The sequence below is a fragment of the Sinocyclocheilus anshuiensis genome, unplaced genomic scaffold (assembly GCF_001515605.1).
Source record: "Sinocyclocheilus anshuiensis isolate Anshui unplaced genomic scaffold, SAMN03320099.WGS_v1.1 scaffold1430, whole genome shotgun sequence".
In the NCBI taxonomy this organism is placed as follows: domain Eukaryota; kingdom Metazoa; phylum Chordata; class Actinopteri; order Cypriniformes; family Cyprinidae; genus Sinocyclocheilus; species Sinocyclocheilus anshuiensis.
The window spans coordinates 989,984-1,002,027 of record NW_015555721.1 but is presented as its reverse complement, the minus strand read 5'-3'; the positions used below and the strand labels follow the sequence as shown (position 1 = coordinate 1,002,027).

General features: G+C 36.2%; 1 protein-coding gene across 1 annotated transcript in view; it reads left to right on the top strand.

Moving 5' to 3' along the window:
• The first annotated feature begins 1,238 nt into the window (after positions 1-1,238).
• Positions 1,239-12,044, top strand: part of LOC107672485 (manganese-transporting ATPase 13A1-like) — a 24,964-nt gene continuing 14,158 nt past the window's right edge. Inside the window, exons 1-12 of the mRNA XM_016465696.1 lie at positions 1,239-1,728; positions 1,922-2,011; positions 2,716-2,979; positions 3,181-3,336; positions 6,230-6,299; positions 7,791-7,897; positions 7,982-8,111; positions 8,252-8,307; positions 8,430-8,556; positions 9,606-9,743; positions 9,841-9,961; positions 10,337-10,494. Of these exons, the coding sequence (XP_016321182.1) occupies positions 1,273-1,728; positions 1,922-2,011; positions 2,716-2,979; positions 3,181-3,336; positions 6,230-6,299; positions 7,791-7,897; positions 7,982-8,111; positions 8,252-8,307; positions 8,430-8,556; positions 9,606-9,743; positions 9,841-9,961; positions 10,337-10,494 (1,873 nt within the window). The 5' untranslated portion in view covers positions 1,239-1,272. The remainder of the gene's footprint in view (positions 1,729-1,921; positions 2,012-2,715; positions 2,980-3,180; positions 3,337-6,229; positions 6,300-7,790; positions 7,898-7,981; positions 8,112-8,251; positions 8,308-8,429; positions 8,557-9,605; positions 9,744-9,840; positions 9,962-10,336; positions 10,495-12,044) is intronic.

Sequence of the window (12,044 nt, the reverse complement as noted above, 5' to 3'; positions counted from 1 at the left end):
GCTAAGGGAGCGTCCGCGAGCCGCTCAAGCCGGAGGAATTCCATTGGTCAACATTATTTACGCTTGCGCTGATCTTATTGGTCGTATCACTGGTAGCGTGAATGAATGGGCGTGGCTTCGAAGGTGCGCAACATTTTCTTCCATTTTTCATTGTCGTATTTTGTTTTAAAAGAAAACAGTTAACCGACGATACTTATGTGCTGCTTTGTTGATTAATTTATTTTCTTTATTATTCATTTGAATGTATATTAAAATAAACAGCAATACGGGTTAAAAGATACAAGAAACATACAATAAAAGAACAACGATAAAACCGTCATATACTCATTCATACAAGAGGAAAGCAGCTTTTATGTGCCATCAGAGGTATCTTTAACACTAGTTTCAAAAACCCTGCCACTCTTATTATTTGTAGTATAATATAGAAATGTAAGAACTGGGAGTGAGTTTGTTTCAATTAAAAATAGGGATAATGGCACGTATCTATTTGCGTATTTCATTATATTGATTTTCAAGGTAAAAAAAAATGACTGCCATAGGAAATGAACAGGAAATATGAAAAATACGATTTTTGGGATGAAATAGTCTTTGATAATGTAAAAATATATATCCAAATTCAAGAGTGTTACACGTTCTAGTAGCCCTTTTGCCTTATAAATATGTGACCCTGGAGCACAAAACCAGTCTTAAGTCGCTGGGGTATATTTGTAGCAGTAGCCAAAAATACATTGTTTGGGTCAAAATTATTGATTTTTCTTTTATGCCAAAAATCATTAGGATATTAAGTAAAGATCATGTTCCATGAAGATATTTTGTAAATTTCCTACTGTAGATATATTAAAACTGAATTTTTGATGAGTAATATGCATTGCTAAGAACTTCATTTGGACAACTTTAAAGGTGATTTTCTCAATATTTAGATTTTTTTGCGCCCTCAGATTCCAGATTTTCAAATAGTTGTATCTCGGCCGAATATGGTCATATCATACCAAACCATACATCAATGGAAAGCTTATTTATTCAGCTTTCAGGTGAAGTATAAATAATTGTAAAATCAGTTAAAAAAATTTACCCTTATGGCTGCTTTTGTGTTCTAGGGTCACATATAAAAAATCGTGCAATATATGTCTTTTCTTTTATCATCCCATGGCACTTGATTTGACTTTTTTTTAATAATATCATTTCCATATGAAATTTTCTGTCAATCCGAAAAAGCTCCTAGCAAGGAAGGACGTGTATCGGATATTGCGTCACCGGCGTGCGTGCTTGCGTATGCGGAAGCTGTCGTTTGTGTTTGATCATTTTGAGGAATCTGTAGAGTGGGCAGACAACGGGCCGGTGCGAAGCTGCCTTTTTACCATCAGCGCCTGCAAGGAGGAGGTGGAGAGTAGGAGGAAGGCACGCTCTGGAATGGGCGAAGCTAAAAAAGAGGGCAACATGTCCGCGGACGGGAGGACGCAGACGCAGACGCAGACGCGCGCGCCGAGCGATGATCTGGTGAGATCCGTGTCTCTCCACAGCCGCAGGCCACGCGTCCTGCACGGCACGGTGCTCCCGTTCCTCCTCCTCTACCCGGGCTGCTTATACGCCTGGTTGGGAGTTTACGGAGCTGCAGAGGACGCTGAGGCCGGCCTGCTCGCGCTCGCCGCTCTCGGGATCGCGCACGTCCTGACAGTGCTCTCTGGCTACTGGTCCGTGCACGCGCACTGCTGGCTCACCTGCTCCAAGGTGATAAAAACATGTGCGCAATGCAAGCAATGAATATAACTGCTATTTTGAATAACCAGCACTTTTGAATGATCGCTTTTATTGGGCTTGGTTTGACTGCACTTAGTAAGTCATGCATCCAACCATATGTTTGGGACATCCCACAATTTTGCACAGGAAGCTGACTGAAATTATGCAAATATATTTTCAACAGGAGTCTGATCCAGCCAAAGCCACCTTTGCAAAAGTTATACCAACACCCAACAATGGTTCAGCTGAATTGGTGCCTCTTCTGAGGGATAAGGTGAGAGATCTTATTTTTTCCTGGTGTTTCTTTTAATACTCTGCTGGTATTCTTCATTTAGGGGTCCTGCTTGTGATCCTCAGCTGCCACAACACACCGAAGACAATAAGCACATTGGGGTTGGTTTTCCTTAGTTCTTTATAAGAGTGTTTGTTTTATTTTGAATTTGGATGTATATTTTTACATTATCAAAGACTTTTTCATTTTGGCTGATTTGTAGATTGTACCCCCAAAAAATGTATTTCCCTTTCATTTCCTATGGCAGTCATTTTTAACCGTGACAATCAAAAGTGTGACTGTTTTAGCCTTTTGTGATAATATCCGAGGTTTTTTGTGTGTGTTAATATAGCGAGTACTAAAATAAATAATGCAATAATAAAATAATGCAAGAATAGCTGTTTTAGTATTCAGATCTCGTTATTATTAATGTGACATGATACTTTGTTGGGTCTCAAATGTTATTATACAGGTGTCACAGTCAAACCGTTTCAAAAACTGAAATGGTCAGGCTTGAAAATAAACGTTTAAAAAAAATCAAAGATTTTCCATAATGTTGATAAAATATCCTTATTTGGAAATTATGGATAACTGGAAAAGCCATGATAATTCCTTGGTCAAAGGTGTGGAAACCCTAATTTTAGGTTATAACAGATGAAAAATGTGTATGTAAAGTCTCTCTTTTTTTTTCTTTTTTTTTTGTGCAGGATGAGGATGGAGCGGAAATCCTGTCCTTTGAGTTCCAGAAGATCCATTATGTGTACGAGAGCAAGGAGAAGAAATGCTTTCTGCCGGTGGCGTTTCCGATCAACTTTCCCATGAGTCACTTCCAAAACTGGAGAGGCTATCAGGAGGAGGATCAGTTACAGGCTGCAGAGAAGCGCTATGGCACCAACCGTGCAGAGATGGTGGTGCCTGACTTCCTGGCGCTCTTCAGGGAGAGAGCCACAGCACCCTTCTTTGTCTTCCAGGTTCGTCTGCAGAGCGTGCGGTTTGATTATAAATACATGAGTGTACTAGAAATGCATCATTGTCTAATGGCAGTGGTTCTCAAACCTGGTCCTGAAGGCTTTTTACCACTGAAACTGCATTGAACATACATCCTGGGTCCGGGATTGTGAAACACCAGCCTGTGAGTATGGTATGAACTGTATGTTTTTGTCCCCCTGCAGGTGTTTTGTGTGGGTCTGTGGTGTTTGGATGAGTACTGGTACTACAGCGTCTTCACACTCTTCATGCTTGTGGCATTTGAAGCATCGCTGGTGCAGCAGCAGATGAGGAACATGTCAGAAATCCGCAGAATGGGAAACAAACCTTACATGATCCAGGTAACTGCAGTAACTTTCCGCTTCCAGCTGCAGTTTTGGTCGAGCTGTAATTAAATGTTCGTCTACTAACTCTTATTGAAATGTTCTTTATAAAGCACATAGTGCTGGTTCTGTCTTCTGATTGGTCAGTACAGTGTATATCATCCACAATATAGTAACATATAAGCACTAGAGATCGACCGATATATCGATTTACCGATATTTTTCCGATATTTTAGCATTTTACAATAATCAGATATCGGTTTTGTAATATTGGATTCACCGATAAACGCCGCCATCTTGTGGATGTTTTGAGAATTGCGCGCAGGATCAACATTGCAGCACGTCTGAGGGGAAACAAGACAACAACAACGGCTTGCACAGGTACTTGATTTACTGTAGTTAGTAAACTTTATTTAACATAATATAACCATTATTTCGCTAATAAATATCTAAATAGATACATCTCTATTGAAATTAATTATTTATTATCTCCACGAGCGATCGCAGTTTGAGTATAGTTCTGTGTAAATGCATAGATAAACTGCGCTGTCAGCAGGCATTTCGTAATCTAGAACGACAAAAACATTATTAGTAATTCTGATATAACATGCCAGTTGTGAAATGCAATAAAATACGATGTTTTGTTGAAGTTGATATGACTCCTTTCATTTATTTATTTTCTCCATTTGAAAACATTAGACCTTCTACATTTTTTTTGCTTATTGTTAATATTAGTGTTGCTGCTGATGCTTTAAATAAAATGTTTTTTTTAATTTTTGTAATATGAAGATTCAATTTAACATGAAAGACTGCTAATTTTCAACACTTTTTTTTTTTAAGATCACTGAAAGGAGGAAAAACCAAAGTGCTGAAAAGAGGAAAAACCAAAGTGAAGTATGTTCTTACTTCACTCAGTCATTTATTTACTTTATAACAGTAAATAAATACCAGTTCTTCATATCGGTTATCGGGCACATAAACATGCAAATAATTGGTATCGGTTATAAAATATCAATATCGGTCGATCACTAATAAGCACAGCTACAATATATAGAAAACCTTCTGTTATTGTTTGCTTGCCAGGGACTATATATCTGTCGAAAGTATGGGGCTCAAAGAACATGCTTAACCCATGTGCGTCAATTAAAAAAAGTTACACATAGGTCTAGGGATGTAACGATTAACCACGAGCCGGTTGAAAATCGATTCAAATATGTGACGATTCAGATCAGTTGAGATGCTAAACAAATCGCAATTCAATTAGGTGTAGGAGTTTATATGAATCCACAATTAGGGGTAGGAGTTTATATGAATGTATGTCTGAGGGGAACTTACTGTCTTTAGAAAAGTTTAGATGGTATTTTTTCTATTCATCTTGCCTCTGTATAATGCATATTAAAGTTCATAAGTGTATGAAGTGTTCATACAAACATAAGTGTTTACAGCGGAAACGCTTTAAGCGCCACCTGCTGGCAGAGAGTGAATCTGCATCTCATAGATAATTTTTATGTATAGTTTCACAAAACTGAAGTCCAACCATTCTGTTGTTACAGAATACCACAATGTATACCACAATGTAATTTAGATTAAAAACTGCTCATGTTGCATGTATGCAGCATCTTTGTTTGGATCATGATTAAAATGCAGTGGTTGCCTCTAATTTTAAAAGGAAAGAGCACAGACAAAGCTTTAGTTTGTTTATATGAAGAGATTTCTTTTATTTGTGTTACTTATTTATTTGATTTGTGGCTTGTTTTAAAATTTCAATTTAGTTTTGTTATTTACATTTACATTATATTTAAATTTTGTCATTTAGCAGACGCTTTCATCCAAAGCGACTTACAAATGAGGACAATAGAAGCAATCAAAACCAACAAAAGAGCAATAATATGCAAGTGCTATATTAGTATATTATTAGTGTTATATTTCAATTTCACAAAGAAATGTGCAGCATTTTGTCCAAGCAATAATAAAAGGACACATTTAATTTATAATTTGTCTTAAATCTCATTTTGTAAAAAATAAAATAAAATCGTGAATCGAATCGAATCGTGAGTTGAGTGAATCATTACATCCCTACATAGGTCCATAGTGGACAAAAATGTCAGTGTCAAAAAACTGTCATAAAAATGTGAAGCTTGGGAGCACAGAGCTACGTTTGGACTCATTTTAAAGAAAACCCATGGCAGATTATTGTTGAAGTAAAAAAAAAAGTTTAAAAAGTAAAACAAACAAAAAAGTTATAGAGGTTTAAGTTTATGAAAATGATTTATGAACGATATTTTATATAAAATATATATTTTATGAAACATGTTGAACTCTAAACCTGCTAGAAAATCAAAGCAATAAATCTAAACAAGTTGTGTTCCAAATTTTAGGTTGATATCTCAAAAAATGAGCTTTCAGTAAGATTTTGTTTGGGCACAGTACCAAATTTTCCCCATTAGATGCCAGCAAAACTCTGCTGGTGCACACAGTGGTTGGATTTGTGAATTGCAGTAGAGTTTTTCTCTCTCAAATATTACAAGAACACACACACAATTTTTTTTTATGGCACACATACAAACCACACTCTGACATCCATACATTCCATAGGAAATGGAAGCGAAATAGTACAATTCCAATAAAAATACACACCTGTGCCAAAATGTATGCAGTTGGCAATAACACAGGCTAAATGACCAAAAAAACAAAACTGAAAAGGACAAAAATGTCCAAAAGGTCACACAAAGGTTTAATAAAGTAGGTTTTATAAAATAGGTAATAACAATTTTATTAAAGTAATAGGCTGATCTTGCCATGACTGTCTTCAAGATATGGCACACATTATCTTTCTTTATTGATTAGTTAATAAATAGCAATTTAGAATAAGAGTAAGTTATATAATTTGGGCTCTTTTCATCTGTAACAGGTCTATCGGAACAGAAAATGGAGGCCTGTATCCAGTGATGAACTACTTCCTGGAGACATTGTCTCAGTTGGTGAGTTTCATGGAATCTGTCTATAATGGTCAAGCTGCACGATAAATCGTTAAAAGACCGCGATCTCGATTCAGACACTCATGCAATCCCATTTTTAAGTGACAACGATTCGCCCGTGTCTATTAAACCTTTGAAAATGTCTTCCTGGAACATTCAAATCGGTGTTTGCGCTGCCGCTGACACAGAGAGAGCAGACAGTTAGAATGTTTAGGCAATAAGAAACAGCTTCACAGACAGTCTTTGTGTCAAACAGTCTTCAACTACACAGATTATTTCTGTCTTACAGTCATTCATATTATCACAGAAATACTGAGATGAAAGTTTATAGTTCAGATATAAACATTGATGTCTATGGTAGCGATCACAATAGAGCAAATCCACTTTTGAAAGTAACGGTCTGGCGCTTCAAATAATGTTTGTCGATTGCATTGAAGAGTGACTTGATGAAAAATGAATTTGTCATTGAATCATTCATTCAAGAGATTCGTTCAAAAACGCTGATTCATCCAGTACTGAAACAAGTTAACAACTGAAGTATTTATGAGTGAGTCATTGAATCATTCATATTAACATTTCATATTAAAAATGGTGTATTAAATATATTATATTTTAAATACATATATTAAAAGTGTTTAATAGTTCATTCAAATGAATTGAACACTTTTAAATAGACGATAATATTTTGTCACACATTATTTTGTTTAGTTCAAAATTGTGGGAGAATCATGATCTCTATTTCAGATGAAAAAAAATCGTGATTCTCAATTTATCCAGAATCTGATTATCCAGAATATTTGTACTTCTGAGACCCGCTTAAAAATATCTGCATATCTTTGCATGTTTATTTAAAAACAGATAGCATCCTCGCATTTTAATTTAATTCTTTTATAAATTTTACTTCTATAATATTATAAAAGATTTCTATTATCAAAAATGCTTTTCTTTTGAACTTTCTATTCATCAAAAATCTGTTATCTCAGTTTTTATAAAACAATATTAAGCAACACAACTTTTTTCAACAATAATAATGAGAAATGTTTCTTGAGCAGCAAATCAGCATATTAGCATATTATATGATTTCTGAAGGATCATGTGACACTGAAGACTGGAGTAATGATGCTGAAAATTCAGCTTTATCATCACGGGAATAAATTACATTTTCAAATATTTTCAACTAGAAAACAGTTATTTTAAATTGTATTAATATTTTACAATATTACTGTTTTGTTTTGTTTTTTGATCAAATGAGCATAATAGACTTCTTTCAAAAACGTACCAACCCCAAACCATTGAGTGATAGATTCTATTGTTCAGAATTAAGATATAAAGTATTTGGCTTCTGGTTGTCACACATTCATAGTTAACATGATGATCTACACCTGTTGTTACTACACTAGGACTGACTTCCTCAAACGCATCCAGTAAAAATGGAAATGCAAATCTAATATTTACGAGCATGTGAATGGACGTCTGTTTCTCATGTCATCACAGGACGTTCTCCTCAGGATAACCTGGTTCCCTGTGACGTGCTGCTACTGAGAGGCCGCTGCATTGTGGATGAGGCCATGCTCACGGGAGAGTCTGTGCCTCAGATGAAGGTGCGTCTGGCTGCTCTCGTCACAGAATCGGCAGCCAACTTCAAGGAAATCTGCTGTCTCTGATTAGCTGTGTTGTGTCTGTAGGAGCCTGTAGAGGACCTGGACCCTGACCGGATCCTGGAGCTGCAGACAGACTCCCGTCTTCACGTCATCTCAGGGGGCACCAAAGTGGTTCAGCACAGCCCGCCTCTCCGAGCCAGTGCAGGCCTGAAACGTTCGTACTCACAGCTGTGATTGGTCCTCAAGAACCTTTAGCTCTAATGCCCAGTGTAACGTAATCATTTGAAATGATTAAAGGTCAATTTCAAATTTGTGTATGTAATAATACTTCCTCTTTTTTTTGTCTTTTCACAGCTGTTGACAATGGCTGTGTTGCGTATGTTTTGCGGACGGGGTTCTACACTTCTCAGGTGAGGTGCTTGATCAAGTGACATGTTTTTGAGAGACATTTGTTTGCGACTATTTATTTGGAGGTCAGTGAAATATCGATAATCGTGAAATATCAGTAAACCTTTGTTGTTGTTGTTTCTAGGGCAAATTATTAAGAACGATTCTGTTTGGCGTGAAGAGGGTAACGGCCAACAATTTGGAGACATTTATCTTCATCCTTTTCCTGCTGGTTTTTGCCATTGCAGCAGCTGTATATGTTTGGGTCGAAGGTGAGTCACATTCATCTTGCAAAATCTCCTTTTATAGGGAGCGGTGGGTGGGAAAGTTTGACTTGATGTGCAAAAACAAGCGAATCAATTTTGACTCTTTTATTTTTTGAAGATTTTTAAGGGTGTTTTTTCAACAGAGAATTTATCCATGTTAATTACTTTTGAGATAAGTTCAGTATTTCAACTTTTTACACTGCTCTCTTCAGTTGTGTACTGTCTAGTTGGTTTTTGAATATATCTCGTGTAAACTGTTTCTTTAAGATGACTGGTCCATTTTGAAAATGTGTTGTTTTGCACATTTCTGTTTTGCAGTAACACATTTATTGTTTCACTTATTTCCTGTTTTTTTATGTCTCTTGTACTCTATACGTGTCTCTATTGGCTGTTTGTACCTTCCAAGCAACTTTATCTTTTCTAAAATTTGTTTGTGTTTTCTACTTAAACTACCGTTTGAAAAAGTTTGGTTTTGGTAAGACTTTTTATGTTTTTGAAAGAAGTCTCTTACGCTCACCAAGGCTATATTTATTGAATGAAAAATACAGTAAAACAGTAATATTGTGAAATATTATTACCATTTAAAATAACTGTTTTCTATTTAAATATATTTTAAAATGTAATTTATTCCCGTGATGATAAAGCTGAATTTTCAGCATAATTTCTCCAGTCTTCAGTGTCACATGATCCTTCAGAAATCATTCTAATATGCTGATTTTATTATTTTCAATGATTATTATCATTATTATTATCAATGATGAAAATAGCTTAACATTTTTTTTGGAAACTGTGATACATTTTAAATAGAAACCTTATGTAACTAATCTTTTGTACTGTCACTTTTGATTAATTTTGAAGTATTAATAAAATAAAAAAACGTACTGACCTCAAAACCTTTGAAGGGTAGCGTATGTTTTATTTGCGCATACGTGGTATGAAATTGCTCGCATATCAACAGCATATTACATCAGTTTTTACTGTTTTATCCTTGGTCCTAGAGGAGCATTACATGTTATGTATCAGCTGTCTCATACTTCACTCTCTGTGTCTTTCAGGGACGAAGGACCTGAACAGAAACAAGTATAAGCTGTTTCTGGAGTGCACTCTGATCCTCACGTCAGTAGTGCCTCCTGAATTACCCATAGAGCTCTCACTGGCTGTTAACACGTCTCTCATAGCCCTGGCCAAACTCTGTGAGTGATTGCACTGGATTCAACATACTGTAATCGTCACCTAATCTCACTATCCTCTCCCTTCTCACACTTATTCTCTCATATTCTTCCCTTATAGATGTGTTTTGCACAGAACCTTTCAGAATCCCCTTCGCTGGGAAAGTGGAGATTTGCTGTTTCGACAAGACTGGCACCCTGACAAGCGACAGCCTGGTAGTGCGTGGTGTCGCAGGACTCAGGTAAAGCCTGAACATCAAGATCATTAAAAATGGTCTTCCTCCTTCACGTGGATCACATGTTTCCACAGTTATTACCTATTACAACATACATATCACCTTGGCATTAAACTACAGAAAAATAGTTAACGCAGCTTGGCATCTTTCTCTCTTTTGACCAGCGTAATCAATCTCTATATTTTCTTCTCTTTCGAAAGTCTTCGAAACACTATTGTGTTTTTTTTTATTTGCTGTTGGATCAAATGGGGCCACAAAAATTGTGTTTGATGTAGATTCTGTTCACCATTATTGAAGTTTACCCAACTATGATGGCTTCGGAGAACCCCAGAAATGTGAAAAGCATATCCATTGTCTCTTTTCTGTTCCTCTTTTCTTTAGAGATGGGAAACAAGTGATGCCAGTGTCAGATATTCCAGTGGACACTCATCGGGTGGTGGCTACGTGTCATTCGCTGGTCACACTAGATGATGGACAGCTGGTGGGAGATCCGCTGGAGAAGGCCATGTTGACCGCAGCAGACTGGACGCTCACTAAAGGTCTGATTCGCTACACATGATCGTTACGTGTAGGGCTGCGTTTTAATGATTAAACTAATAATCATGATTGTTTTGCTCAAAATTTATAATCACGATATTGTCATTGGAGAATTTTTTTTCTTCGAATTATGACACTTTCAAAGAACGTCAAAAGAACATCAAATCGTATGCTTGGGTTAATCTACATCATCTAGTTTCCTGATTTATTATATTTAGCCTATCATATAAATAAACACTCTCTACATTATGAAAAATGGTAAAGCAAGAAGCTTTTCTCACTTGCTAAACCTGTGAACTTTTTAGTATTAACCATTCCAAATTAGGTTAATGTTTTTCTATTAAAACAATAACAAAAAGGATTTTTCTATTGTGGCACAGAGGTTGTGCACAAAAGTGCATCTATTCAGCAACCACAATCGCAAACAGTACAGTCGAGCTCATGTTTAGATTTATTCCAGATCATCACTGAGAAGGTCTGATGGCACTAAGTAGGCCTGTCACAATAATCAATATATCAACTTGTCGCACAATATATGTACATGACCTCAATAATTTTTGGTGGCGCAATAATATTGCCCATTATATTTACATAAAAAAACACTATAAAAGCACAATAACATAAATATATGTTTTTTGCATTCCACTTGCGCCTGTGTCTTTTGCAGCTTCTTGTACATAATGCGGTGTAGTCATGAGGTGCTAGTTCAAATTTAAAAAATGCCTCTACAAAAAAAGTTTCATCTGAAGATATGGTCTTGTTTAGGGATCTGTGCCTTTGTGCATACGGACATCTGACTGCTAAGTAGTGATTGTGTTTTTCAGCAATAGTGTGCACCCTTCATTTACAGAGAAAAGAAGGTCAGGGGAAAATCTGTAGATGGAAAAATCTCCAGACAAGTTCTTTGTGCATATTTCTTTTTTTCTACTTGTTACTTTGCACTTTTTGTTAGAAAATGTTTATTTACTATTTATTGAGGTTTTTTAAGGTATCTAATATTTTGATACTTAATTTCCATAATCTAAATATTCTTAAAAATTAAAAGTTTGTTGTCATTTGGAAGTGTGTAGGCCTTCTTGCATTATTATGCTGTTACATTATGATTATATATTCAGTGGCATAAAATGGTCTTTAAAATGACAATAATATCGCTTATCACAATTATATCTGGGGCAATATATCGCACAACAAAAAGTTATTATCGTGACAGGCCTAATAGCAAGTGTTTGAGCCTGTCTAATGTATAGGGGTAAACTATTCCAGAGCTTTGGGGCTGCCACTGCAAATGCTCAGTCACCCCTGCTCTTCAACTTTACCTGTGGGACAACTAAAAGCAAATGGTCAGCAGACCTAAGTGCTCTTAGGGGAGCAAAATAGGTGCTAAACCATTAAGAGATTTAACAACAAATACCAAAATCTTAAAATGAATCCTAAAATGGACAGGTAACCAGTGAAGAGAAGCGAGAACAGGGGTGATGTGTTCCCGCTTTCGTGTACCCATCAGCAAGCGAGCTGCCGCATTCTGGACCATCTGCAGTCTGGAGAGAGAGAG